This window comes from Apodemus sylvaticus, chromosome 3 (assembly GCF_947179515.1).
Source record: "Apodemus sylvaticus chromosome 3, mApoSyl1.1, whole genome shotgun sequence".
Classification (NCBI taxonomy): Eukaryota; Metazoa; Chordata; class Mammalia; order Rodentia; family Muridae; genus Apodemus; species Apodemus sylvaticus.
Genome location: NC_067474.1, coordinates 125,779,428 through 125,805,446, shown reverse-complemented (window position 1 = coordinate 125,805,446; position 26,019 = coordinate 125,779,428). Strand labels below are relative to the sequence as shown.

The 26,019-nt window shown below is 36.4% G+C and overlaps 1 protein-coding gene across 1 annotated transcript in view; it reads right to left on the bottom strand.

Annotated features, from left to right (window-relative positions):
• Agbl4 (AGBL carboxypeptidase 4) overlaps nucleotides 1-22,449 on the bottom strand; it is a 1,251,089-nt gene extending 1,228,640 nt beyond the window's left edge. Inside the window, exon 1 of the mRNA XM_052175823.1 lies at nucleotides 22,416-22,449. Coding sequence (XP_052031783.1) covers nucleotides 22,416-22,449 — 34 coding nt within the window. The remainder of the gene's footprint in view (nucleotides 1-22,415) is intronic.
• Between the last annotated feature and the right edge of the window lie 3,570 nt (nucleotides 22,450-26,019).

Here is a 26,019-nt window from a genome sequence, read left to right as displayed (position 1 = left end):
TCTGTTCTCATGATCAGAACATAAGAACAGAGTCAAAATGAAATAGAATAATATTCTATGGTATACCACCATTTACTGAAAATAGTTTTCATGACCCTAATAGAATTATCTCCTGAGATAAAGTAACAAGTTTCCTCCTAGAAGGAAGGAACATGTGTGCTGATGGAGTTCATTCAGAAAGAAGTTCACACTTACTCCTACTATCCTCTCCAATATCCACCTCCTCATTGAATTCTTTTGACATTTTTATTTTTAAATACATATGCTTTAAAGTTTTAAAAGAAAAATATTGGATGAGGAAAAAACTAAAATTCACCAAAAAAACTAGAAAAAAATAAGTATACAAAAATTATGAACATTTGAACCTGCATAGGAGTCTACAAGATATACTGTGTATATTTTTTATTAAAAGTGTTCTGCATCTCAGAGGTTCCAAAGATATCAAATGATGTTGCCGTTGCTATAGAAACTATTCTCTCTTAATGAATCACATATAAAATAACTGCATAAAACAAATTCAAATTTGAAATGCAATTACTATTCTAAACTGTATTTACATATTTTATTTTATAATGGTTACACAAAATATGATAAAATATTAAGAATACCTTTTACATGTGCAAAACCCACTACCTGTTATAAATTTAATTGCAACTCTGCCCTTAAATACAATAGTGTTGGGTATAATAAAATTCTATCTTATAAGAGAAACTCACACAAACTCCACCATTCTTTTGCTGCTTGCAGAAGCACTAATTTGTATGCAGTGAAACATTCCTGCAAATTTACCATCTTGCATAAATGGTGCAAATTCAGAGCAAGTATAAAAGACTCTCTAAAGGTTTGCACACATCAGATCAATATTCAAAAACTAGCTACAAAATTCACAGCAAGTGACTTGAAATAATGAGAAAGACTCTACTTTGTCTAAAAGTATAACAGTTTCCCCTCATCTGCATAGCTAAGGTTAAGAATGCCTCCCAAGGTTTGCACACTCTAGTCACATCACTTGCCATATTGAGTAAAATAGATAAGCTTCAGATCCCAGCTCTAACATCACTATGCTATCACAAGCTCTATACTTAACCTCTCCAAACTGCAAAACAGAGATGGCACTTGCCTTAAAGAAGCAAAACAAAGAACAACAACACTTCATGGATGATGCCTTGACATGTTTTCTGCATGTGTTTGGTGCTCGCTGCTGGATAGTGCCAACTGTGATGACAAAAGCTACTGTTGGGGCCACTGCTGTTACTGCTGATACCACTGCAACTATCATAACAAACTAAAGTCATAACATTTTTATTTATTTTCTTCAGTTGGTTAAATTAATATATCTAAAAGCAAGGGAAGGGGTGCTGGATGCACACCTTTGATGGAATTGGCTGGAATCTGGCAGCAAAACTAACCTACTTGGGCTCATTTCAGCCTTATATCATCTGATGCCACTGTTTGACAAAGACAAAAACTTACCTTTATAAACATGTGTGGGTACATAACTCATGTTTGCAACTCTTGTCATGATGTTAGTTAATTTTTCAACAGTATTTATTGTCAAATAAATCCATAAATCTATTTATCTCTGTACCTTTCATAAACTTCCCATGCTCTATAGCATTAGTTTCAAGCTCTCAGTTTTACACTTTTTTACATTATTTTCTGTAGACATAGTACTTGTGACTGCCATGTTCTGAACATAAATTGTAAGTAAGTTAGCACCACTTAGCACATAAAATCTACAGTGCCAGATGGACTTGGGAATGCATTTCCTTTTCATGAGTCAAGTGCCACAATCCAGAGTCCATCTGAAGCAAATATTCTTTGCATCAAGATAAATGTGTTATCTTCTCTCACCCTCTGTCAGCTGCTTTAACTTGTACCATATTTCATTTCACCTTATTTTTCAAAAATCATCTGTGCTGTTTTACTTTTAATATTATTTTAATTGGTTTTCTTTATTCTTATGTGATAGGTAAATAATAAAGCTTCAGCCTGCCTAGCCATGAACTGAAAAAAAAAAAAAAGATTAAAGGTACTGGACTTTCTCCAGAAGAATTCTTACAAGAATGTACTATTAATATCTAAACTAGCCAATATCTAAACTTGATGATTGACAGTCACCTTCTGTTTTCCCTTACTGTCATCTAAAATTGGATACATTTTCTCTCTCTCCATATTCTCCTCAATTTTGTTGGTTTAAGCAAACTTTGAAAGCGGAAGCCTCAGAAATATACATTATGATTTCCTATGTGTCTGAAAATGGCTTTAACCCATGCTGGTATTTCATTGAAAATGTTGCTGGACATAAAATTCCAATGTACAGCTAATTTCTTTTGGAATTTTGGAGATATTTCTCAACTGTTTTCTAGTCCAATTGTGTATATCTGTATGCACTGAAATCCTAAACTTACTGACCTCTCCATATTTCTCACTCTTTAGCCTCTAGTAACTACCCTTCTACTGTTATTATGAAGTTGACTATTTCACATTCCTCTATAAATAAAATTATATAAATTGTCACTTTATAGCTGGCTTATATTATTTAATATCCATTCTTCAAGATGCACCCAAGCTATATAACAAGTAATGGGATTATCTTTTAAGACTGAACAATATTCCATGGTGTATGATAGTATTATAAGTCCATGTTGTATTTATTGATTCACCCACCAATGGATGTGTATGTATAATGAAACATCAATGTGCAAATCTCTTCCAGATCCTGCTTTTGATTCTTTTATATATATAAGTATCAAAATAGTAGCATATAAAACTATTATCCTTGATGGGCACATATGTATAATCTCAGCACTCATGAGTCTGAGACAAAAGGACTATCATGAATTCAAGGCTAACCTGTCCTACTACAAAGTGATATAATGCATCAAAGCCAATCACACATATATATGTTACAGAAATATTACATATTTAACATGTCTGTGCTTTAGCTTTTCTCATAGAGATAATAAGAGTGTTTGTTTGGGAGACCTGTGCCAGACATGTAATAAAAGTATGCTATTATAATTAAGTAAGCCTTTAAGATCAGTTCCCTAATTGCGAAAAAATTCTGAGTCATAAGCATAAATTAAAAAATTGATTTTGTACTTTGTCACTTTATTTTATAAGCTTAGGGAGAAAGAATATTTTTGTGCTGATTTTCTGAAATAATCTACCTTCTACAGTAAAACAGGTTGTGAGACAGAGTTTTATGTAATTAATGCTTCCCTCAAACTACCATATAGGTTGGTCTTGAACTCCTAATCCTCCTGCCTCCACGCATATATAGCTTTCTTTTTATAATTTAAAATAATTTGTTCAATTTTCTTTCAAGCATTAATTTACTGGATTTGATAAGGTTGCCACAATCCAGCAACTTCCCCCATTGAAGATATTACATTGTATCTAATGTTGATATTTCCATATAATACAATTTTCCTCTTTAATTGAAAATAGATTATTTTCTTATTCAAGATATCTTGATAATAATTTTGTCTCCCTCTATTTCTCCCAGTTCCTCCACACTTTCCCTCCCATCCAGATCCATTCCCTTTCTATCTCTCATTAGAAAAGAACAGACTTCTAAGAGATTTTTTTAAAAAATAACAAAATAAAGTATCATAAGATAAAGCAAAACACATCATATCAAAGTTGAACAAAGCAAACGAATAGAAGGAATAGAGCACAAGAGAAGGCACAAGAATTAGAGACCCAATCATTTATACACTCATTCACATACTCATTCACACACTCATTCACACATTCATTCACATACTCATGAGTCACATAAAAAAACAATAAGCTGAATAATCTATACAGAGGACCTGATGCAGACCAGAGCAGACCCTGTGCTCACTGCTTCAGTCTCTAAATTCATGTGAGCTTTGCTCAGAGGATACCATGAGAATTGCTTTCCTCTATTCTCATGGTATCCTCTATCCCCTCTGTATCTTACACTCTTTCTGCTTCCTCTGCTTTGGGGTTTCTTGAGCTCCAAAGGGAGGGATTTGGTGAATATACCCAATTATAGTCATTCTCTCTCCCTATATAATGTCTAGTTGTGAGTCTATGTACTTGGTTCCATCTACTTCAGGAGGAAGCTTCTCTGATAATGACTGAATAAGGCCCTAATTTATAAATATAGAAGAATATCTTTAGGGGTCATTTTATCACTACATATTTTAAAAACCATAAATATTTGGTTTTTTCTCTAAGCTATATAGTCTTGGTCACACCAACAGTGTTGGCTATGGGTTTCATCTCATGGAGTGTGCCTTAAATCAAATCAGACCTTTGTTGATTTATCCACAAGCTTTGTACTACCATTGCCCTAGCATATTTTGCAGAAAGAACAGTATCAAATATTTTGTGTCTGTGATACATTTCTCTTTTGGTAGCCTGAAGAGTACCTTCCTAGACCAAAGACACTAGAGCAATGGTTCTCAACCTGTGGGTCTCAACTCCTTTGGGGTTCAATAGTCCTTTCACAGATTACTACAACATAAAGAACTGTTTTAATGGGCCACAGCATTAGGAAGGTTGAGGACGACTGCACTAGAGCATAGGGTGAAAGATTCTATGTAGGCACCAGCTCAACCTCTCCATGTTCAATGACTTGTATGAGCATTGCTGATATCAGTGGAGTCTTGCTCAGTTTGTGGGGAACAACCTATTGTCTCAATATCCTGGGTTGTCTGGAAGTTTACATGGGACCCCTTTAGACAATTCAATTGGATTTAATCCAGTCGTAGTACGGGAAGTTTTGATTGTTGACAAGACATGCCAGTTGTAACTCTGCTTCACCTGTTAGAGACTTCACAAAGATCAATTTTTAAGAAAAAGATGTCTAACAATAGTGCACATGACTGAATAGTACTAATTAGGACGTGTTCAAAACTATCTGGGAAACTAAACATAAAGTTTAACAATATTAGAATTTAATCAACACTTTGAGCGCCTAATTAACCATTCATATATTTCCTTCAGATTTATGAATGTTTGTAAAGAAAAGGCTTTAAAAGATTGAAGATTAGTGTAGTAGTTTGAATATGCTTGACCCATGGGAAGTGACACTTAGGAGATATGGCCTTGTTAGAATAGGTATGGCCTTGTTGGAGAAAGTGTATCACTCTGTAGGTAGGATGTATCACTCTTGGCTACCAGCTGAAGATAGTCTCTCTCTGACTGGCTGCCTTCAGAACAAGATGTAGAACTTTTGGATCCTCCAGTACATGTCTGCCTGGATGCTGTTATGCTTCCTGCCATAATTATAATGGACTGAACCTCTGAAAATATAAGCCAGCCCCAACTGAATGTTGTCCTTTATAAGAGTTGCCTTGTTCATGGTGTCACTTCACAGCAATGAAACCCTAACTAGGACAAACAGTAATCTTCACTGATTTTTCAGTATGCACTTCAATGTCATTCCCATTCTTGGATGTCAAAATGTATTCTAAAACAAATGAACATCAGGTAAAGTTCAAATATTTCTGAAATCATAAAATTGTACTCAACAGATTCCCTGACAGTGTTTTTACATTTATAAAAGCATATCTAAATTTTCAGTGAATAATATTATGACTCATAGAAAATCATTTTGAAAAGATTTAATAACAAACCTTATTGAAAATAGCATACTAGAAATGTCTCAATAACAGTAAACCAAAGCCTTATTCTACTAAACTTCAAAGTGATGAATAAATGATAAATAAATTGGGAAGATGTCTTAAATCAGACAACAAAGCACAGTAAACACTTATTTACTGTAACAAAATACAAGAAATACCAAAGGCACTGAATAAACTGAAATTATATAATCTATGATCTAAACTTTCAAGATTTTGTAATCTATCATAAACATTCAACGCTTTGTGATAAATGGGGAATGTTTGTCCATATTAATGCCTAAAAGTTTTTGGTTCAGAGTCTGAAGTCTTTAAAAAATGTTCTTTTATTGTCTTTAGTTTATAAAAGAATTTGATCAAGAATACTGGAAAGTTTAAGGCTAACCATATACTAGAAATAATGTATTAATAGTACATGCGAAATAACTTGACCAAGTCGTTAAAATGACAATAAAATGAAAAAGGTCATATATGGGAAAGGAGAAAAGGAGATGACACAAAATTATGTAAATTGGAAAGCTATCAAATGGTAACTAATGTCAGAAACAGGAATCAGATGTAATTTACATCACTTCCTCTTGGTTTACATTAGTTAAGGCATACGACATGGGTGCATTTAACTTTAAAATGGAGCATTAGGAAGAGAAATATTTGTGAAAAGCCTTAATGTTTATGGCGCTGTACTCCAACCTAGAGAATATCAGACAATTATAATTTTATGCAGTTACGGATGCAAACTACAAGCTTGTTAAAGTAATGACAGTAAGTGAGTACTGAAAATCCAACCATAAATGAGACTTCAAATATCACCTCTCCCATGCTCGGAGAACATTACAAAAGAAAGGGCGGAGAGAATGTAAGAAGCTAAAGAAGGGTTGGTGTTACAGAATTGTCTTCTGGGCATGATATCGCTGCTGCACTCTAGAATTCACAGTAGCTATGAATACCTGCACAAGGCTTACACAAGTCTAGGCCCATTGAAACCCTGGCATGAAATGATGTCACCTGATGATCCACCCTCACTGAGGAGCCATACGTTAATGTTGCTGAGGGGAAGGAAAAACATTTTGTTCAGGGACACAGCTACTGATAAGGTGGCCATGCTCCTATAAATATCCTTCATCCACTCTCCTGTGAACATCTCTAAATACACATACATACACACACACACACACACACACACATACAGATAAAAGACTTGAAAATAGAAAATAAACTAGTTGGGAAAAGAAAAAGCATTAGCACAGAAGAATAAGAAAGGACAATGAGAAAATCTGATCAAAATGTATTATGTGCAGGTATAAAATGGTATAATAAAAATTCATTATTATTCATAAGTAAAATTAGCTAATAAAACATTTTCTAAAAAAAATCAGGCAGAAAAACCTTACTGCAACTGGGAAGATTAAAAGGTCTGCATCTTTTCTAGAGGGGAAAAGCTGGGTTGTAAGAATTCTTGTTGGGTGAGTGAAGTGAAGAAAAAGAAATTTCAACTACAGACTATTTCACAAGGTTAATAGTAAGACACTAGCTAGAGGGAATGCCTACCTTGAGGACTGACTTATAGATGAGTTAAGGACGCTTGCATATCAAAGAAAATATGTAGAGCTGTCCTTGCAGCACAATCTTCCAACAATTCCTGCATTTCCTTTTCCCAACAACTGTTGTATTTTCTTTCTGTTTGTCATATTTAAAATTACTTGTTTAAATATCTATTTTTACTTCAAGAAACGTTACTCTATGAATGAATGCAATACTTCCTTAGTTCATTTAATAGAACAGGTGTAACTTTGCAACTTAAAATCAAGTGTTCTGTTGATCTTTATAGATTTTTTTCTTTTATTGGTGAGCACTCTAGGATTAAAGGAAAGTCATTTGCTCCTAACTAGTAGATAGTAAGAGTCTTATTAAAAGGAACGTCTCCTCAAACAACTTAATTATGTTAGTTTACTCCTCTGCTAAACATGTTCCTGAAATGTAAGAACAGTTAGGAGAGGTATGTGACAAACATATGTAGGCTTTGCTATTTCTCCTCCATGCGTGTGGAATTTATATCCATTTAATAGAATAAGTTCAATTACTACCTTAATTTTCACCAGTTCACAAGCTCATTTCTTTTCACACAGCATAGGAAAGAAAGAACAGGTAATCTTACAATTTTAGAAGTTGGTCAAACCTGTCTAAAAATGACATCAGTGAGATGACTATCTCTACATAGACATTTAAAGGAGTATCATAATTTCTCCTTGGTTTTAAAACAAAAGACATTGCCTATCTGGTTGAAAACATTAAATAAATGCATGTCTTGGAAACTGCATGGACTGGTTCCAGTGAGGCAGCAGAGTAGCACAGGCCCACCAATGTGAAGCATAGGTCTGAGAAAAACCCCAGCCCAAGACTGGGGATCCAAGGGCAGTATGGGCGATTGAAAAGCAGGTGGCTAGAAGCAAGGCTCCAGAAGGAGCCTTTCATGTTTAAGAAGTTGGATCCCACCTCAAAATTACTTCTGTTCAGCTGTGGAATCTCTGTGAGCTGTATTCTTAAGCACACCAGGGCAAAATATTCTGAAGAGCAAAAATCCACAAGAGGCAGCATCCAACATATTGCCTAACAACACCAGGGACTCCTCCTGATGTTAGACTTAGACATGTAAGGACAGTGCAAAGTATCTTTACTAGTAGTTACCACTGAGACTCTTAGCAAGCCACCACAATTATTGCTTCAGTGAACTTTCTCCCTAAACATAATCCAACTGAACATAACCCACTAGAAGGACTCACATAAAACAAAAACCAATACACCCCCAACAGTGTGATATGTCATAGTCAAGATGTCAAAAAAAAAAAAAAAAAAAGACAAAGAAGCAATACTATAAGGTTAAAGGAAAAATGCCAAATATCACACCGAGGCTGAAATATCACAACAGGAGATCTGTTACTAGTAATCCTAAAAGCTAGGAAAGAATTAAATGATACATTCCTGGGCATGAATGTAAATTATTGTCATCTAAGATTGTTATGTCCAGGAAAATTATCTTAAGACATAGATAGATAGATAGATTAGATAGATAGATAGATAGATAGATAGATAGATAGATAGATAGATAGATAGATAGATAGATAGATAGAATACACAAATACATACACATATACATATGTGGAGAAACATGACTATTTCAAAACAAAGAGAGGTTAAATCAAATTGTGGTAACTAAGCCAGCTACATAAAAATACATACATAAAAGTATTATTTCTTTTTGCTCTTTTTTGAAAACTTCAAACATGAGTACTTCATCTACATCACTCCTCACTTGTTGAGGTTTTGTCTTTTTGCTATGTGTTATACTGCTAATACCGGCCCCCAAGATTGGGTTGCTCCAGAGACAAAAAGACTCCCACTTTACAGCAAGTAACTCTATGTGACCTTACGCCTAAATTTAAAACTATTTGTCGAATAAAGATGTATATAGCCTACAGCAGGGCAGAAGAGAGGTAAACAGGGTTTCAGTTCCTGGGCTTGGGTTCTGAGGAAGACCATGAGGAGAGAAGAGAGAAGGCAGAAAGAAGATAAAATGCCATGGGGCACGGGGGTCATAGAAATCATGGCCATGAGAGCTGGCCAATTAAAGTTAAGAGCTGTCCAGATGGGGTTATTTATGGGGAAGTAGATTCTAATAACTTAGATATCTGCCCAACTCTAGTACATTAATGGCTTATCATAAATATAAAAGTTCTGTGTCTTTTATCTGGGAACTAAGTGAACTAATTTAGGGTAGAAACCCCAAGTTGAGATTAAATATTTACAACATCGACCACTCACATGCCCTACAACTTTCCCCGTGTTCTCCTATTTGCTCTCAAATCCATGACCTCCTCTTTAAATATTGATACCTACTGAATCCATTTAGCACTGATCTTGCATACATGTATCCAGGGGTGACTAGTTGAGAGTAGACAACCTACACAGAAGCTCATCCCTGAAGAAAATTGATGCCCCCTCTCTCATCAGCTACTGGCTAACTCCTTACACCTCTTTATCTAGGGGCCGCACCTCATGGAGTTTCCCCCCTCTACATTAGCATGTTAACTGGTGCTGTCATTATAGAATTCTTGTCCAAGAATGATATGCACAGAGGATGAAGAAAAGCTGCCTCACACAAAAAAACCCAAGACAGATAAAGCAATTACTAAAAGATAAAAAAAAAGTGTGTGTGTGTATGTGTGTAATAGTAATAATGAGAGATTTCAACACTTTACCCTCATATCCTCATATCTGCCAAACTAAAATGCAGCAAAGAAACTTCAGAGATAAATTACTCCATAGATCAACTATAATTAACACATATTTCACCCAAAAGATAAATAAAACACATTATTCTCAATACTGTGTAGAACTTTCTCCAAAATTTATTACATTATAAGCCACAAGGCAAGCACCAATAATTTTATAAACAAACTTATTCCCTGCATTCTAGCAAACTACAATGGAATAAAACTAGAAATCTCTAAGACTAACCCAGGAAACATACATGTACTTATACATAAAACAATACACTATTTAATGAACAGTGAGTCACTGAAGACATAAGTGAGGAAATTTTTTAATTCCTACAGAAAATGAAAATACAAAGAACTACCAGAACCTCTGGAATAGAGACAACCAGTCCTACAAAAAGCCTATATCTATGAGCACTTAACATTTAAAAAAAAAAAGTCAGAGATTCAGGGACTAGGGGGGGGGAGGGGACACTTTTTTTGAATATTTTTTAAATTTATTGATATATTTATTTACATTTCAAATGATTTCCCCTTTTCTGGACCCCCCACTCCCCAAAAGTCCCATCAGTCCCCTTCCCTCCCCCTGTTTTCCCACCCAACCCTTCCCACTTCCCTGTTCTGATTTTGCTCTATACTGCTTCACTGAGTCTTTTCAGAACAAGGGGCCACTCCTCCGTTCAATCATGGTATGCACTCACTAATAAGTGGATATTAACCTAGAAAACTGGAATACCCAAAACATAATCCACACATCAATCAAATGAGGTAAAAGAAGAACCAAGAAGAGGGGACACTTTTAAAACAAAAGACCAGCCCAGCGACTGAGGCTCTATAGTACATACTCTTGCAGAGAGCCAGAGTTGAGTTCTCAGCACTCATGCAGTGGCTAACAACCAACTGTAGCTCCAGTCCTCTTCTGGCCTCCACTAGCACTAGCCAAAGACATGGTGCACATATGCACAGGCAAAATCCTCATGATAGAACAAATCAATTCTTTTTAAAATCTGAGATTTTATTCATTTAAAAAATTCAAAATGAGATATTTAGGCATGATTTTAAAAATCAGAGAACTCTCAAATAAATAACCTAATGGTTCACTTCAAAGGTCTAGAAAAATGAGAGGAGACAATCACAGATGCAACAAATAACAAAAAAAATAATAAATTGGGTTTTGTCTCTGCTTCCTGGCTAGCCATCAGGTAACATGCTCCACCCTATTCTTCCTACTATTTAAAAAAAAAAAAAAAGGAACCTTCTGAAGCCTTGAGGCAAAATGAGTCCTTCCTCCCTTCAGTTACCTCCACCAGTTACTCTTAGTCATAGTGAAAAAGTAATATAGATAGTAATGTGAAGGTTAAATTTGTTTGTCATATTTTATACTATTTTAGCTACTTCTCTAATTTTATCAAGCCTTAGGCTGATTGTGGTGCTAATCATAGTCTTTAAATCATCTCTGATCTGTCAATGTCTTAACAGGATAGCCTTAAGTAATTAGACAAGCCACATAAATCCACGAGTTTCATTCTTCATTGTAAAAAGAATAATCATGATGATGATACCTTTATCACTGGATATTAAATAAGTTTTAGAATTCTGTAGCATACAGCAGACGTTTCACCCAACGCTTTAGCACTAATGCAAATCATCATACACACAAAATTTATGGGAATATTTAAAGTGTTGTAAAAATTATACTTTAGTAATCACTAACATACCACATAAATATCTTGTTCAAAATCTTAATTGTCTGAAAAATGAACCTAATATATTCATTAGAGAAATAAATAACATAGAATCTATGAATAATATTTGGCCAATGCAAGCTCTCAATAAATGTTTAAAACTGCACAACTGGAATTCTCAATGAAGCCTCAGAGACTTTGTATACTACCTATTCCAGACTACTAAATGTCTATAATATTTACATATTTACCTTTCATTTATAAGACGGAATATTATATTGTATATTAAAATTATCAATTATTCATGTTTTGAGACCAAAGACCCTCATACAATGGTATTAGAAGCAATATAATGTGAATTACTCCTGTAGTACATTACTTTTAGTATATATAAACAAATATATAGTTTTGTGTGTGTGTATATATATATATTTTACATATATATTAGTTTCAGTATACCTATACAATTTTAATATATATAACACAAAATTATTTTATAAAAATATGTTGTAATGTTTTAATATTAAGTTTTTATGTAAATTTTTTTCATTTCTCAATTTTTCAAAATATATAAATAAATATTGATTTTTATATCCAAGTTAATCTTTAGATAGCATGTATTCATATTTTATATTCAATTTAACATATTGCATTGGATTTCTTTCTTCTCCAGGTTCTCTTTCAGAGTTAGATCTCATGTTTCTAAGAGCACCATCATCATGCCCACACATCTACATCATTGTTACCTGAAATTTTAAGCACCTAAAACAAATCTATCCTTTCTCCAATGAAACCAGTTCCACACATGATTCTCCTGTTTCTGTCAATGAAAGCTGAAGTTTAATCATGTCATTTTCATCTTTTTCTTCTGCATCTTTTGAAAGAGACATACAAGGATTTAAAAGTCCTTTGGAGTTAACCACATCTTGGAGCCTTATTGCAATTCATCAACTGTATGAGCTTAAATATGTTACCATACCATTCTAAATCAGGCAAACTAACCTTACCATATTTTTAAAGCCTAAAAGGAAGCTATTCAAGTTATTTAGAAAATCATGGATATTCAGAAATGCTGTCAAAGCAATTTCTCTTCCTTCATTATAGTTATCAAAAACTACAGATACTTTCTTTGAAAATTTCCTCATTATCATTTCTATTCTAGGGCCCTCTCATTTAAATCCTCCCCTTTCATGTATCATTTAATCCCCAACCATTTAAGCTGACAACCACAAAGCAGCCAAATTTTTCAGAGTCCTGTTCTTACCTGGCATTGTGGCTTCCAGTGGCACGGAAACTACTTTGCAATAATTTCTAAACCATAAATGCCTTCATCCATGTTCCTGGTGCCTAGGTCCCATCCATAAGACCTCTGACTTACTTTAGGATTCTTTGAGAGACTGGTATGAAATCTTCACCACTTCATCACCTATCTTTTTTATGCTCATCTAATTATTCTGTCCAGAGAAAATGTGTCATCTTTAAACTTACCTAATATCTGATTATTTTCTTATTCCAATATTCCAATAGCATATTTAATTAAAATTCTGGCTCTTCCCACAGGATACTAATTGTTTTTTGTCATCTTAAAAGGTGGTTGGATGTTATTTCTTTACCCTCTAGTTTCTCTAGGAGAATTGAGGCCTAGTGTTCTCAGTTTCACACTTCCTTTTAGATCATTACTGTTCTTTGTTAAGTATTCTGTTTTGGAAGACAAACCATAACACTAACCTACTGCTCCCCTGCCTATAATGAAATGTTCTAAAAATTCTTGTGACTTCTTTACTAGGTGCTGGGGACAATGATAAATACAACAAATATAACGAGATATTGCAATCAATTGCTCTCTCCATGCACTACACCATAGCACAAGAATATTGAATGAAATATATTGAATTTTAAAATGTATACTAAAATTAATTTCATCTGTCTTCATATTTTAATGCAGTTACCAGCAGTTTTATAATGATCAATGTAAATTACATTTGTAATCCAAGGTGTATTTCTCCTAGACAGCAATAAGATAGAACTTTCAATCCCAACTTTCTCAGGCAAGAAGTCTAAGCCTTCAGCTTAAGCTATTCTACACAAACATTGTTCTTTTTCTATTCTGATAACTCTCAAATGTATCATGACAATTCATGCTTTGGTATGATTTTGAAATATAGTGTCTCCCAGAGGCTTACTGTGTTGGCCTTCCCAACACATTTGGAGATAGGCTTTTAAGAACTGATTGAATCATGAGGTCTCTAACATAATGAAAGTATTAAAGCATTGATGGAGCTATAATTTAGCATCATTAGAAGATAGAGCTCCTTTATAACAGCTTCCTCTTAGATTAAAACCTTCTATCTTCTAGGGAAACTCCTTGAGACATGGGGATAGTTACAGGGAGGTAAAACAACCTGATTTTAAGGGAAAGCCAAGATTCCATCCTGCAGGGAAGCTCATTAAGCTCACAAGATAAAGAACTCAAAATAGCTTCAGAGAGTACCTGAAAATGACCAGATTAATTAGGCTCCCCCCTCTCCAAGTATACTTATTCATTAAGGGCTACTCAAAGATGCTCTCAGACAAGGTAAGTTGCCTAAGAAGGCTAACAGACCCTCCTAACAACCTGGAAGCAGCAGAGATCTCCTAGGCTGCCTAGAAGAAACAGGTCCCAGCAGATCTGCCTGGATGCAAGAGACTCAGAGCAACATAGCTACCTGCAAAGGACACTTCCAGCATGTTGAGGGCCTGCAGGATCTGCAGTGTTTTTCCAGCTCCAGAGTTCCAGCTTTTGTAAGCTGTCACCCATGCTGGGTGAGCTTTAGTGATGTAGTTGTATCTAATTCATTTCTGGTCTTCACCCATATTCCTATAAGTAACCTCAAGAAAACTCATTGGTTCATCTAGTTGTATTTTAACAATATCCTTGTTTTGGTGTGTTCTCTGTCCAGCATTACTTGACATTTGTTCACATCTCCCTGGTAATAACATCACACAACAGGGGTTAAGCTGAAAGAAGTGGGTTATTAGAGATGTGCCTAGCTCCTGGCCCGATCCTCTTTGTTTTTCTATCCCTCTCTTATTCCTAAGTGTCCTGAGATAAACTACATCACTCCTCATCATGATACTCTGCCTCACTGTGGCCCTAGTGACTAAACCTCTGAAACTACAAGCCAAAAAAATCTTTCCTACAAATTATTGTTCTTGGGTATTTTCTCAGAATGCCAAAAACTATTTCTCCATATCCAGATTACCCTTTTACCTCTCATCTTTTCTTGTCACAAAATTACTTGATGCCCTGACCTAAGGAAGGACTAAATGCTTGATTATATTGACATCAGAATAACCTAAAACATAGAAGAATAAAATGTTATATATGACATGTTATCATTTCCAAATAGAACTCGTAAGAAAGACTATCCTGTTCCAAAATTGTCTCTTTTTTTTTTCTGAGACCAGAAACATCCCAAGTAGAAGCTATGCTAGTATAGTACCCTGACTCATTCCATGGGCGTATGGAAATGGTGAGAGGCTGGCCTACAAAGGACAGGTAAATAGTAGCAATAAATAAATCCTTATTGCAGACTTTGGGTTTTTTTTTTTTAGTTATTTATTATAATGGCTAATGTATCCATCCATCCCCTTTGAACAGAATCATTCACATTCATTAAAGCCTACCTTTAGAGCCACCATCTCACATCAGTTTCCCTAATAAAACTATTCATGAATTAGCTTTCTTTCCCCTAATTTTCTCAACTTCAGATGGGCCATTCTTTCAATCCTACTTTATTCTTCTAAATGATTAATATTTAAATGTAAATTATATATAACCAATTAATAATCTTCAATGTCTTCCAGCATCACAAAAAACAGAAAACCAGATGATTGCAAGCCTTTTGATGGAAGTATATACCACTACTTCTGAAAAAAGTTCAAACCACCTAATCAAATTTCTAGTTGTATCCAATAATTCAAACAAAATATGCAAATATGAGAAAGTTACATCAGAAAGATGCAATCAACAAAATGCAGGAAAATTTCCAGTCTTATTCAAACAAGCAAACAAAAAAGTTGAGCTTTTAAAATAAAGGACCCTTTCTCAGGCTGAAGCTGGACCTCAACATAATATCATTATAATATAATGAAGCCCTTGTTTATATGCTTCCTGGCCCAACAAAATATATCCAATAGGTTGATCCATCATGGTTGGTGTTAGTTTTCACCTCTAGTCTAAACATAATACAGCCTGGCACAAAGAATAGAGATACCTCTAAGCTCTTTCCTGATAATGAAACTGTTGCTATAAATAAACAATGAGACAAGGGATAAGACCACCTGGATCGCTGACACCTGCGATGTTTTTGTTTCATAAATTAAAGGTTAGTCCTACCAAAAAGTTGCCTTACACTGTTCTGCTAAAGTATATTGGAGGAGTGATAATAAATTTCAGCTTAAATAGTGTTATGGTTTCCTTTCTGTTGCTATGATAAAAAGATTCTGACCAAAAGCAACTGCAGGGAGTTAAACGATTTATTTGGCTTATGCCTTCAGGTCACAACCTATCATAGAGGAAGTCAAGCAGAAACTTGAAGCAGAAACTGTGAAAGAAGACTTTTTTTTGTCTTAGAGTCATGCATGGCCAGCTTTCTTATACAACTCTGGACCACCCATGGAGGGAATAATGTTGGCCATTCTAGGCTAGACCCTATAATATTAACAAAGCAATCCTTGGCAAACATGCTCACAGGTAAATCTAATCTGGGAAATCCTTCAATGGAGACTGGTTTTTCAGTGACTCCAAGCTAAACCAAGTTCACAGTTAAGGGTAACTAGGACAAAAAGGTACAAGTAAGCTTAGTTAATTGGCCCCATATTTTGCTTGTATATGCAATTGGAAAGTATGTTAATTCCCCAAAGTCAGTTCAGAAAGTGCCCACTTGCTAATATTTACCTCCCCAAGAGTGTATACTAGTCCTGACCACATAGACCCTCCAGAGTGAGGTTTAACAATGATGGCCTATAAAATGGATAGACCTGGGAAACACTAGTACAGTCCTTTTAACTTCCTGCTCCTACTTTTGTTCTAACTGAAATGATATACACTTAAGAAAGGAAAGAACCTTGTTTTGCTTATGTCCCTACTTTCTTTTTATGGTTCTTATTGATAGCTTGATCTGCAATTGTAAAGCTATGGCTTGGGCATTGGGAAGGTAGCTAGATATATTTGGGTAATGATCATTTTAGTTAAAAGTTTTCTCTTCTTTCCAGAATCAGACTGAACTACAGCATCTCTCTTGTTCCTTTATAATTTCTATATAAATTCTAAATGTGTATTTTTAAAAAAAAAAAACTTATAACATTATAAGAAATATTAGCTTCTGGATGTGGATGGAAGCTAATGTTGTATTAAATGGCAAGTGCAGTCAGACATTCACTCATCCAACATTACTTATGCCTAAGATAAATTTGCTTAGAAATTTATAGCAATAAAATTTGCAAAACTGAGAAAGCAGTACACACAAAATTAGAACAATATGGTTCTGGAAATACATGAATTAGCTTCTGGGACCCTTTCCTGGGCGCATAGACTGCCTTCCATTCTCAGGAGTGCCTTCTGTCCTTCCTTTCTTTTTCTTAATAACAGTCTATTTCTATTGCTTTCTCTCTATTTCCTCCTGACAGCTCCCAGGACTGTCATCTAACCTATACTGTTTTCTCTCCAACACTAATAAAATTGTCCTTGAACTTCAAAGAAGACTATATGCACAACTTTGAAGGTTTATTTAAATTTTAATTAATTATATTTTTCACAATGAGTAACACTTTCAAGTAACAGGAAAAGATGATTTTAGAATTAGTGAACTTAGTGATTTTCCAAATGCTTCCAAGGATTGTTTTACTTTTCAAGAACAGCAATATTCTTATATTTATATAATATTAATAAACATATACATTTCTGCCAGCAATACAATTCTTTTATTTGCTATAAAAATATAAAAATTTTTTGAAAAATTTGGAGGATATTTTTTATTTTCATTCATTTGTGAGGAATTTTGTACAATGCAGGGGCTTTTGATTCGTATTTTTGACAGAACACAGACTTTTTTTTCTACTTCTGTCCAGCCATTTCTTGTCATTTCAACCTGGATGATGTAGAAAGCTTCTAAAAAAGCCTGTTATTTATCAATAAGAGGAAGAATACTGTGCTAACCCTGCTGGGCCACATTCTTATGAGCTGAATGAGTGTCTTTTTATTGGTAAAAATAAGTCCATTAGACAAACTGCATTATCATTTCTATTCGCATGAAGCACCTCTTTATTACAGAAGAGACCTGGAAGGAAGTATTTTTAAGGATCTGAGACTTAGTTTTTGCTCTACTGGTACATTTTCATAATACAACCTATGTTGCTCTTTAGGTTTGTCTATATTGCTACTTTCTTTTTAAATTTTATTTTATTTTTGAGATTATATAATTTCTCCCTTCCCTTTCCTCCCACCAAACTCTCCCATATATCCCTACTTTCATTTTTTCAAATTCATGGTCTCTTTGTTCATTAATTTCTATTATACACACACCACACCACACACACACACACACACACATGCATTCACATGCACATGTGTGTTTGTGTGTATTACCAAATATATAAATACAACCTGCTCAGTCTGTATAAGATTATTCGTATGTATGTTTTCAGGGCTATTTTATATTGGATAACCTATTGGTACAATCTTCCCTACAGAATACTTTTTCTCCCACTCTCAGCATTTCTTAGTTGTCTGTTGTTCTTTGTATAGAGCTGAGATCTCCCCCATCCACTTTAGCATGTTTATTATTGTTGTCCTGTTCAGCTTATGCTAAGGCAGTCAGATTGGTCATCTTGGTGAAACTTTATGGGTGTAGCTTCTAGCATAACTAGAAGACATAATCTCACACAAAAAAAAAAAACCTCCTTTATCCTCTGGCTCTAACAACCTTTCCATCTCCTCTTCCAAAATGATCCCTGATCCTTTGGTGTAGGAGCTGTATTGTAGATGTATCAGTTAGGACTCATCTTTACAATCAGTCTCTATCTATTCACACAGAAGTTTCCTTAATGAGGGGTGAGGACCACATTTATCTGTGAGTATAAGGACAGATATGTAGAATGCAGTTGGTATAATTAAGTGGTGGTTATAGCTTATCCTTCAAAATTCATGACTACAATTCCTGGGTTGATGGCTGCATTTCCAGTACCAGGCATGATTTCCCTTTTGTTGAGAGTGTCTTAAGTCCAGCTAGACAGCTGTAGGTCACTGCCAAGATATGAACATCACTACTACACTCCTCCGGTTATCACACCACAAGGGTCTGTGTTGTGGTTCATAAGCATCATAGCTGCACAGGACTGTCAGCTGCTTCCCTCCTTTGTAGCTAGCATAGTACTCTAAGCTAGTCCTCATGGAGTACGCATTCAGGTCAGTTCTAGCTCCTGGGCTCTTGGCCCTCTAGCTGAAATGCATACTTTCAACAAATAGGGACTTACTTTCTACCTGGGGGGCGGCAACAAAGGTCAGTAGCAACCGCCTATAATGTTCTTGGAGTCTATTAGACAACCCTGACCAAGAACTCAAAAGAGGGCTTCTTGTACCTAGATCTGGTTTAAATGATGGTCTTTTCATCTTGGAAGGAGCACTGTTAGTCCAGAAGGGAAACTGCAATTATAACACACACACACACACACACACACACCACATACACACACATACACACACTGTGTGTATGACAGTATTTTATATATATATATATATATATATATAGAGAGAGAGAGAGAGAGAGAGAGTATGTGTATGTATTATAGGTAGATAATTATGACTTTTCCAGACATTCTCACTGTTGCCCTCCTTATCTATCTCCCTCTCTCAACCCTAATTAGAACCTATTGTTTTTTCTATTCTCTCCATCAGATCAGTTGTACCCTGCTATTCCCCTCGCTAGTGCACCACAACATGCCTAGCAATGGTCCCTTTTTACTTTCCAGGGGGTTAGAGTTGCTCTAGGATGTGTTGTATGACATGCTATACAATGTGTTTTAATCATATTTTCTTCTGTTCCCCCAGCTCTTCCCACATCCATCTCCCCTCACCCGTCCACCCAACTTTGTGTCCTTTTTTCTCCCATCGAGACCAATGTGTGCTACTTCCATTGGGAATAACCTACTACTATTTTGCTACATGGACATCATATTAAACCAATTCCTAATGACATGCATGCTCTAAAAAATTCCTCATCAACACTCCTTTCCCAGTTTATTCTGGAATCTAAAATCTAGATTATAACAGACTGACAATTAAAATTAACCACTAAATAAGGATTGAGAAGGCATAATAATAAACTAGAAGATAGGTAACCTGGAATTTCCATCATCAGTTTTCTCACATCAAAGTAACTGATGACCTCACTGTTGCTAAGTCTAGTCAACCCCATTTCATATCACTTGGAAGTGATATGAAATGAGATAGTCTACTGAGGAGTCTACTTATCTTAAAACACTCTTTTGATTGTATTCTCCCTGGTTATACCTTCTCAGTCTCATTGAAAAGTACTAAAATATCTCAGTTGACCCTGGGCCTTTTCTCCCTCTACACAATTTCATCCACATCCATAACTTAACTATCTCACTTCCAAAATAATTATCTCCATGGAAATTCAGATATAAATTCAACTGCTTTGTCAATGTCTCCACTTACTTGGGTATCTTAAAGATACCTCAAATGCCATACGTCAAAAGCTACATTTGTGGCCTTCCCTCTAAAACTTAGCCAAGATCTATTTTAACACTCCCTATCTTTGCAGTGGCACAACCAACCCTCATTTGCAAAAGATAGAAAATGATTAATCTCTGATATCTCATGTTTTACTGAGTTCAATCTATTTTATCTGTTATGTCTCATTTCTACATCTCTGCTATTATTTTCTAACAGATTCTCCTATATACACTCTTGTATTAATACTTTCTATATCAGAAATAGTTCCCAATTATTCTAAGGATTCTATATTTCTAGTTAAAATCTGTTGTATTTTCCCATTAACCTTGGGAATTTTGAACAAAATTACAACACTGTAAGACCTGACTTCAGCTATCCACCTCTCATCTCCCATTGTCTCATAAGCTCCCACCCACTTAACATCCATTAAGATCCTTACAAGGTATATTAGTACTTTTGCCTTGAAGTCTTTGCATTTGAGTTCTCTCTGCCTATTTTCCCTTTGCTCTCTCCATTTATTCAATCTCTTTCACCTTTCAAGTAAACTAGGACTTCCATTCAATCTAGTCATTTATTCATTGAAAATATATTTTATATCAGCTTTAGTTCTAGACCATATGAGGTTAATAGAAAAAGCAAAGCCTTTGTAGATTTTATGTATTAGTGAAAGGAGATGGATAATTAATGATAAAAATAAATAATCTATTTATTTATACAATTGATTCAAGTGGGATAAAAGATAAAAAAAAAAAATCAAGAAAATCAAGAGGAAGGAGTTTGCAGTGCCTAATTTGTTATTTGACATATAGCTAGCATTTAATAAACATTTTAAGTGGATGAGTGGATAAGGGAATGTTCATGTTCCTAAAAACATTTTCATAAAGAACAACACTGCAAAATGAATAGAAGAAATGGAGATGCCAATCAAAATGAAAGTGTAAGTCCTAAAATAATAGTGTCTTGAACCATTCTTGATCATTTCAAATAGTTTATAGTTACTGTTCTTGTACTGCATAGCCTTATAACTAGTGTGTGTGTGTGTGTGTGTGTGTGTGTGTGTGTGTGTGTGTGTACAAACACAGGCATGCATGCACACACCCAGTAAGGGGGGATCTGGAGTAGTTCAAGTCAGTCATTCTTATAACCATAGTTTGTAATGTCTTCTTAACATGTACATAGCCCACTTTACCCACCAACCTGTATATGCCAAAGTCACTGATTTTCTATTCAAACACTGATATTAATCCTTAAAGATTCAGCTGTTCAGTCCTCTGCCTGTTTTACAGACCTCCTATATATTAAAAAAAAAAAAAGGACACTTGCTTTCTTCTATTAGCCTGCAAGGCATGTTGGTTACTAATTCTCTAAGTCCAACCAAACCCATAAGGATACCCTTAGAAACAGGATCCTGGGTTTCCATTCCTGTCAGAATCCCTGCTGCTTAAAGGCTATCTTATACTCACAGAGATAGAACATGTAACCCTTTGTGATTTTGAATGACCTTCAAGACCCCAGATACACTCATGCACTCCAGCCTCCTTTGGTTGGGTGGCCCTTCAAGCTTCTTGCCTTTTTAAGGACATACTGGAAGATTTGTATACTTTGTGTGCGACTCCTTAGAGGTCCTTAGCACTTCAGAGTTCTCTCAAACAAAAATATTCTGTATAAACTCCACTTCTATGGAGCCCATATGGAGGTAATGTATCTTCCACATCCCAGGTGGAGGAAGGGGGAATGCCTTCCAAGGTACCACAAGAGTTTGAACACACTCCTTTTCCAGGATTTTGACTCAGTCCCTACCACAGGTGCCCCTACATATTATGGGTCCAACATCTTCTCTCCAAGCCCTTTCTGGGCCCATGCTCACTCAAGAGTGTGCACACTCCCCGCACAGCCCTCCATCAGCAGAACTTTGAAATTCCCTGCTAGTCACTCAGAGAGATACACGATACACGCCTCCAGTGAACCCTGACCCTGAAGTAACCACCGCAGTATCCTACAAGGCGCCTCCTCAGGGATGGGGCGATCAAGAGTCCCCAGTCCCCTCAGGCCCAAGACAGGCACCTCAACCTTCCCCTGCTCCACGGCCCTCACAGACCTGCCTCTGGCGCCGTCTGGCTCCGCTCCGCCATTTTTGTTGTCCGTCAGTCAATGAGCCCACGCTAAAACCACCGGGCAGTGGGGAGCGAGCGGTGGGATCCGCGGGCTGACGGAAAAGGCTCCCTCAGGAAGACGCTGCGCGGTGGTTGCCAGGGAAACCGGCGGCCCCTGAGCGGCCGTCTGGGAGCAGGGGGCGGGGCAGAAGAAAGCGTGCAGCTGAGGCTCCGCCTCCCCGCACGAGCGCTCCGCCTTCAAGCGCCTAAGTGCACCCAGCACCCTAGCCACAGCAACCGTGGAAGTGAGCATGCTGAGCCTCCTCTGTCTTGCCAAAACTAAGTCTGCAAGGATGACACTTTATTGCCCTCCGGTGCCAATCAAAATGCCTGGGTAGGTAGGCATTTCTAAGGCTAGTGATTACTCTGAGTACTTGGGATAAGTTTCGTAATTTCCTAGCGCTTCTTCCCTTAATGTTCTTCCCTTCAGGAAGATGCTAGTGACCTGTATTCAACTTACAAATATTGAGAACTAATTGAGTAATTAGCACAACTAAAGCACACAGAAGTCCTAAGGACCCTGACTCCTGGCTCCTCGGCAACTGGACCATTAGTCTCTTAATTTCCACCAGAATGGCTCTAGGTTGCTTTCTGTTGCTAAATTAAACTCTCTCATATTTCCTAGTTCTGTTCTCCTGGACCTAGCTGACTTACAGATTTTGAGAAAATACCTTGATGAAGAAAAGAAGAGAGAGTACTAAGCTTTTTAGGTAACATGCTAGTGACCTAGTGGCATGGCATACGTATTCACAAAAATATGCCAAATTCTGCACAAAAATATGGGATAAGATGGGCACCATAAGAATATTTTGCTGAACCAGGGTCCTCTCTTTCCCTGGTTCTGAAAAGAGTTGATCCAGCATTATAGGGGAATACCAGGGCAGGGGAAATGGGAGGGGGTGATTGGGAAATGGGCTGAGGGAAGAGGGCCCATGAGACCGATGGGGAGGGGAGAACCAGGAAAGAGGAAAGCATTCAGAATGTAAACAAAGAATATAGAAAATAAAAATAAAATAAAAAATAAAAAAAAGAATATTTTGCCGAAAGAGTAAACATTCAGGATTGGTTGGCTTAAAAAATATTGATAGATATGGACAGAAACTACTCATTAGAAATGTCTTTGACACTTTGGCAGTTTAAAATTCACAACATATGCACAGGACCAGCAAAGTGACAAGGAAGAGCTATGAGACATGGTGATAATTTCCTTGTAAGAGCAGTTATTTGGAGCTGAAGAAGACAAAGGAATTTCATTAAGTATGGGGAGATGAGAAGAAAAAAAACAGTGAGAAGGATCTGGGTTCCATTAACACCCGGACCTAATAACACTTCAGTACTAGGGAGGAAATCTTAATCTCATTGAGCCTCAGTATTCTTTTCAACCAATTGAGAAAAAGGCATTACCTATCACAGAGTCCTGCTCTGTGTCACACATGCGTAATGGATAGGGGAGCATTGCTTAATACAAATCCAGTAAAATTTTAAAAACTTAATATGCTTAGAATAATAAACATCTCCTGGTGCCTCTTGGGAGCCGGACACTGTGCAGATGCTAGTAGTAAAGGGGGAAATACGACACAGGACAGAGCTGTACTGTTCAAGTGCCCATTAGCTGATTTCATGTAGCTAGTGGCTACCAGAGCAGACAGCATATGCACAGAGCACTTTCATCTCCTCGAAAGCTTGTTAGGCAGGGTTGCAGGGAGATGAAATGCCCATAAGATTAGCTAAGTGCCAGATTCAGTTCTCCTGTGTGCCACCAGATACTGTTTGGGAAGTGTTTCAGGGGGAAACGCAGAGTACTTCTTTCTTATTGAAGTTCCCAGAGACTTCACACATTTATTGAATGAAATAGCACAGCATGGAAAGTGGCTTAGAAGAGCACCCCACAGAGGGTCCCAGAAATGAGTTTCCCCATGATATCATTCAGAGTGTCCCTGGTAGTCTATCTTTCTAAGGACCTCCTGTGGTTTCTATATCCAGACTGTAGCCTCCCACTGCATAGTTAGGGTTGTTCTCTTCAAATAAACATTGCACATAGAATTCACCCTCTCTCAGTAAACAATTATTAAAAAGCTAACTTCCATGTGCTTTAGCCACTGAATTATATGTAGTATGGAATGAGAGGAATAGTCAGGTTATACTCATTTTTATACAAGCAAATTCATTTTGTTAGCAAAGCAATGCTATAAAATTGCTATTAATACCATTTTATAAAAGATAAAGGTGAAGTGAAGAGAATGTAAGTGTCTTATGCAAATATGATGCCCAAGAAGAAGGAAGAACAAAGTATGGATACTCTGGTCCTTCTTAGAAGGGGGGGACAAAATACCCACAGAAGGAGATACAGAGACAAAATGTGGAGCAGAGACTGAGGGAAAGACCATCCAGAGACTACCCCCACCTAGTGATCCATCCCATATATAGTTACAAAACTCAGACACTATTTTCAATGCCCACAAGTACTTACTGACTGGAGCCAGATATAGCTGTCACCTGGGAGGCTCTGCTAGTGCATGACAAATACTGAGGGGGATACTCTCAGCCAGCCATTGAGCTGAATACAGGGTCCAAGAAAGGACCCAAGGAGCTGAAGGGGTTTGCAGCTCCATTGGAGGAACAATGATATGAGCCACCCAGTACTCCCAGAGCTCCCAGGGACAAAAACATCAACTAGATAGTACACATGGTGTTACCCATGGCTCCAGATGCATAGGCAGCAGAGGATGGCCTTGTTGGACATCAAAGGGAGGAGAAGCCCCTGGTCCTGGAAAGGCTGGATGCAGCAATGTAGGGGTTGATTGAGGAACAAGGGAAAGAGAGATGGTTTGTGGGACTTTCGGGGGGGGGGAGGAACCAGGAAAGGGGAAATCATTTGAAATGTAAATAAAAATATATCTAACAAAAAAAATGAAAGAACTAAAAATAAAAAATAATTTTGTGAAAGAAAAAAAAAAAGCAGTAAGCAAGCAGTTTAATATCAGTACCAGACTAAGAAATGTTGCCTGGTGTCATTTTCACACCAAAAATACCATATCGTTAAATTTGCAAACTGGCCGGGAAGAAAAGATAAACATATAGAAATCTAGTGTTCAATTCCAGCACAGTAAGAACTAATGTGCACAGTGCTCAGAAACCGGAAAGAGCGTCAATCATCATCACCAACTTCATTTCCTCCTTTCTATGAAAAAAAGCCCTGTGAGCAAAGTAAAAAGAGGCATTTATCGCTAAGACCTGAGAAATACAAGAACAACATTTGAAAAGAAGCTTCATTTTGGTACACAGTTGCAGAGGTTTCAACTTCTAGTTGGTGGTTCCCGTTCTGTGCCCCTGAAAAGTGGCTTATCATGATGGTAGGAAGCATGTGGTGGAGCAAGCCAACAAACTTCAGGGTACATACAAAGCAGAGAGAGAAAGACTTGTGAATAAACTTAACACTCTTACTTATTGGTAATTTAAAGTCACATAAGTTAATTTTCTGTATATAGTAGTGTATTTCATAAAAATTAATTTCTATCCTTCTTCAAGTCTTGTTATCCCAGTCTCCGA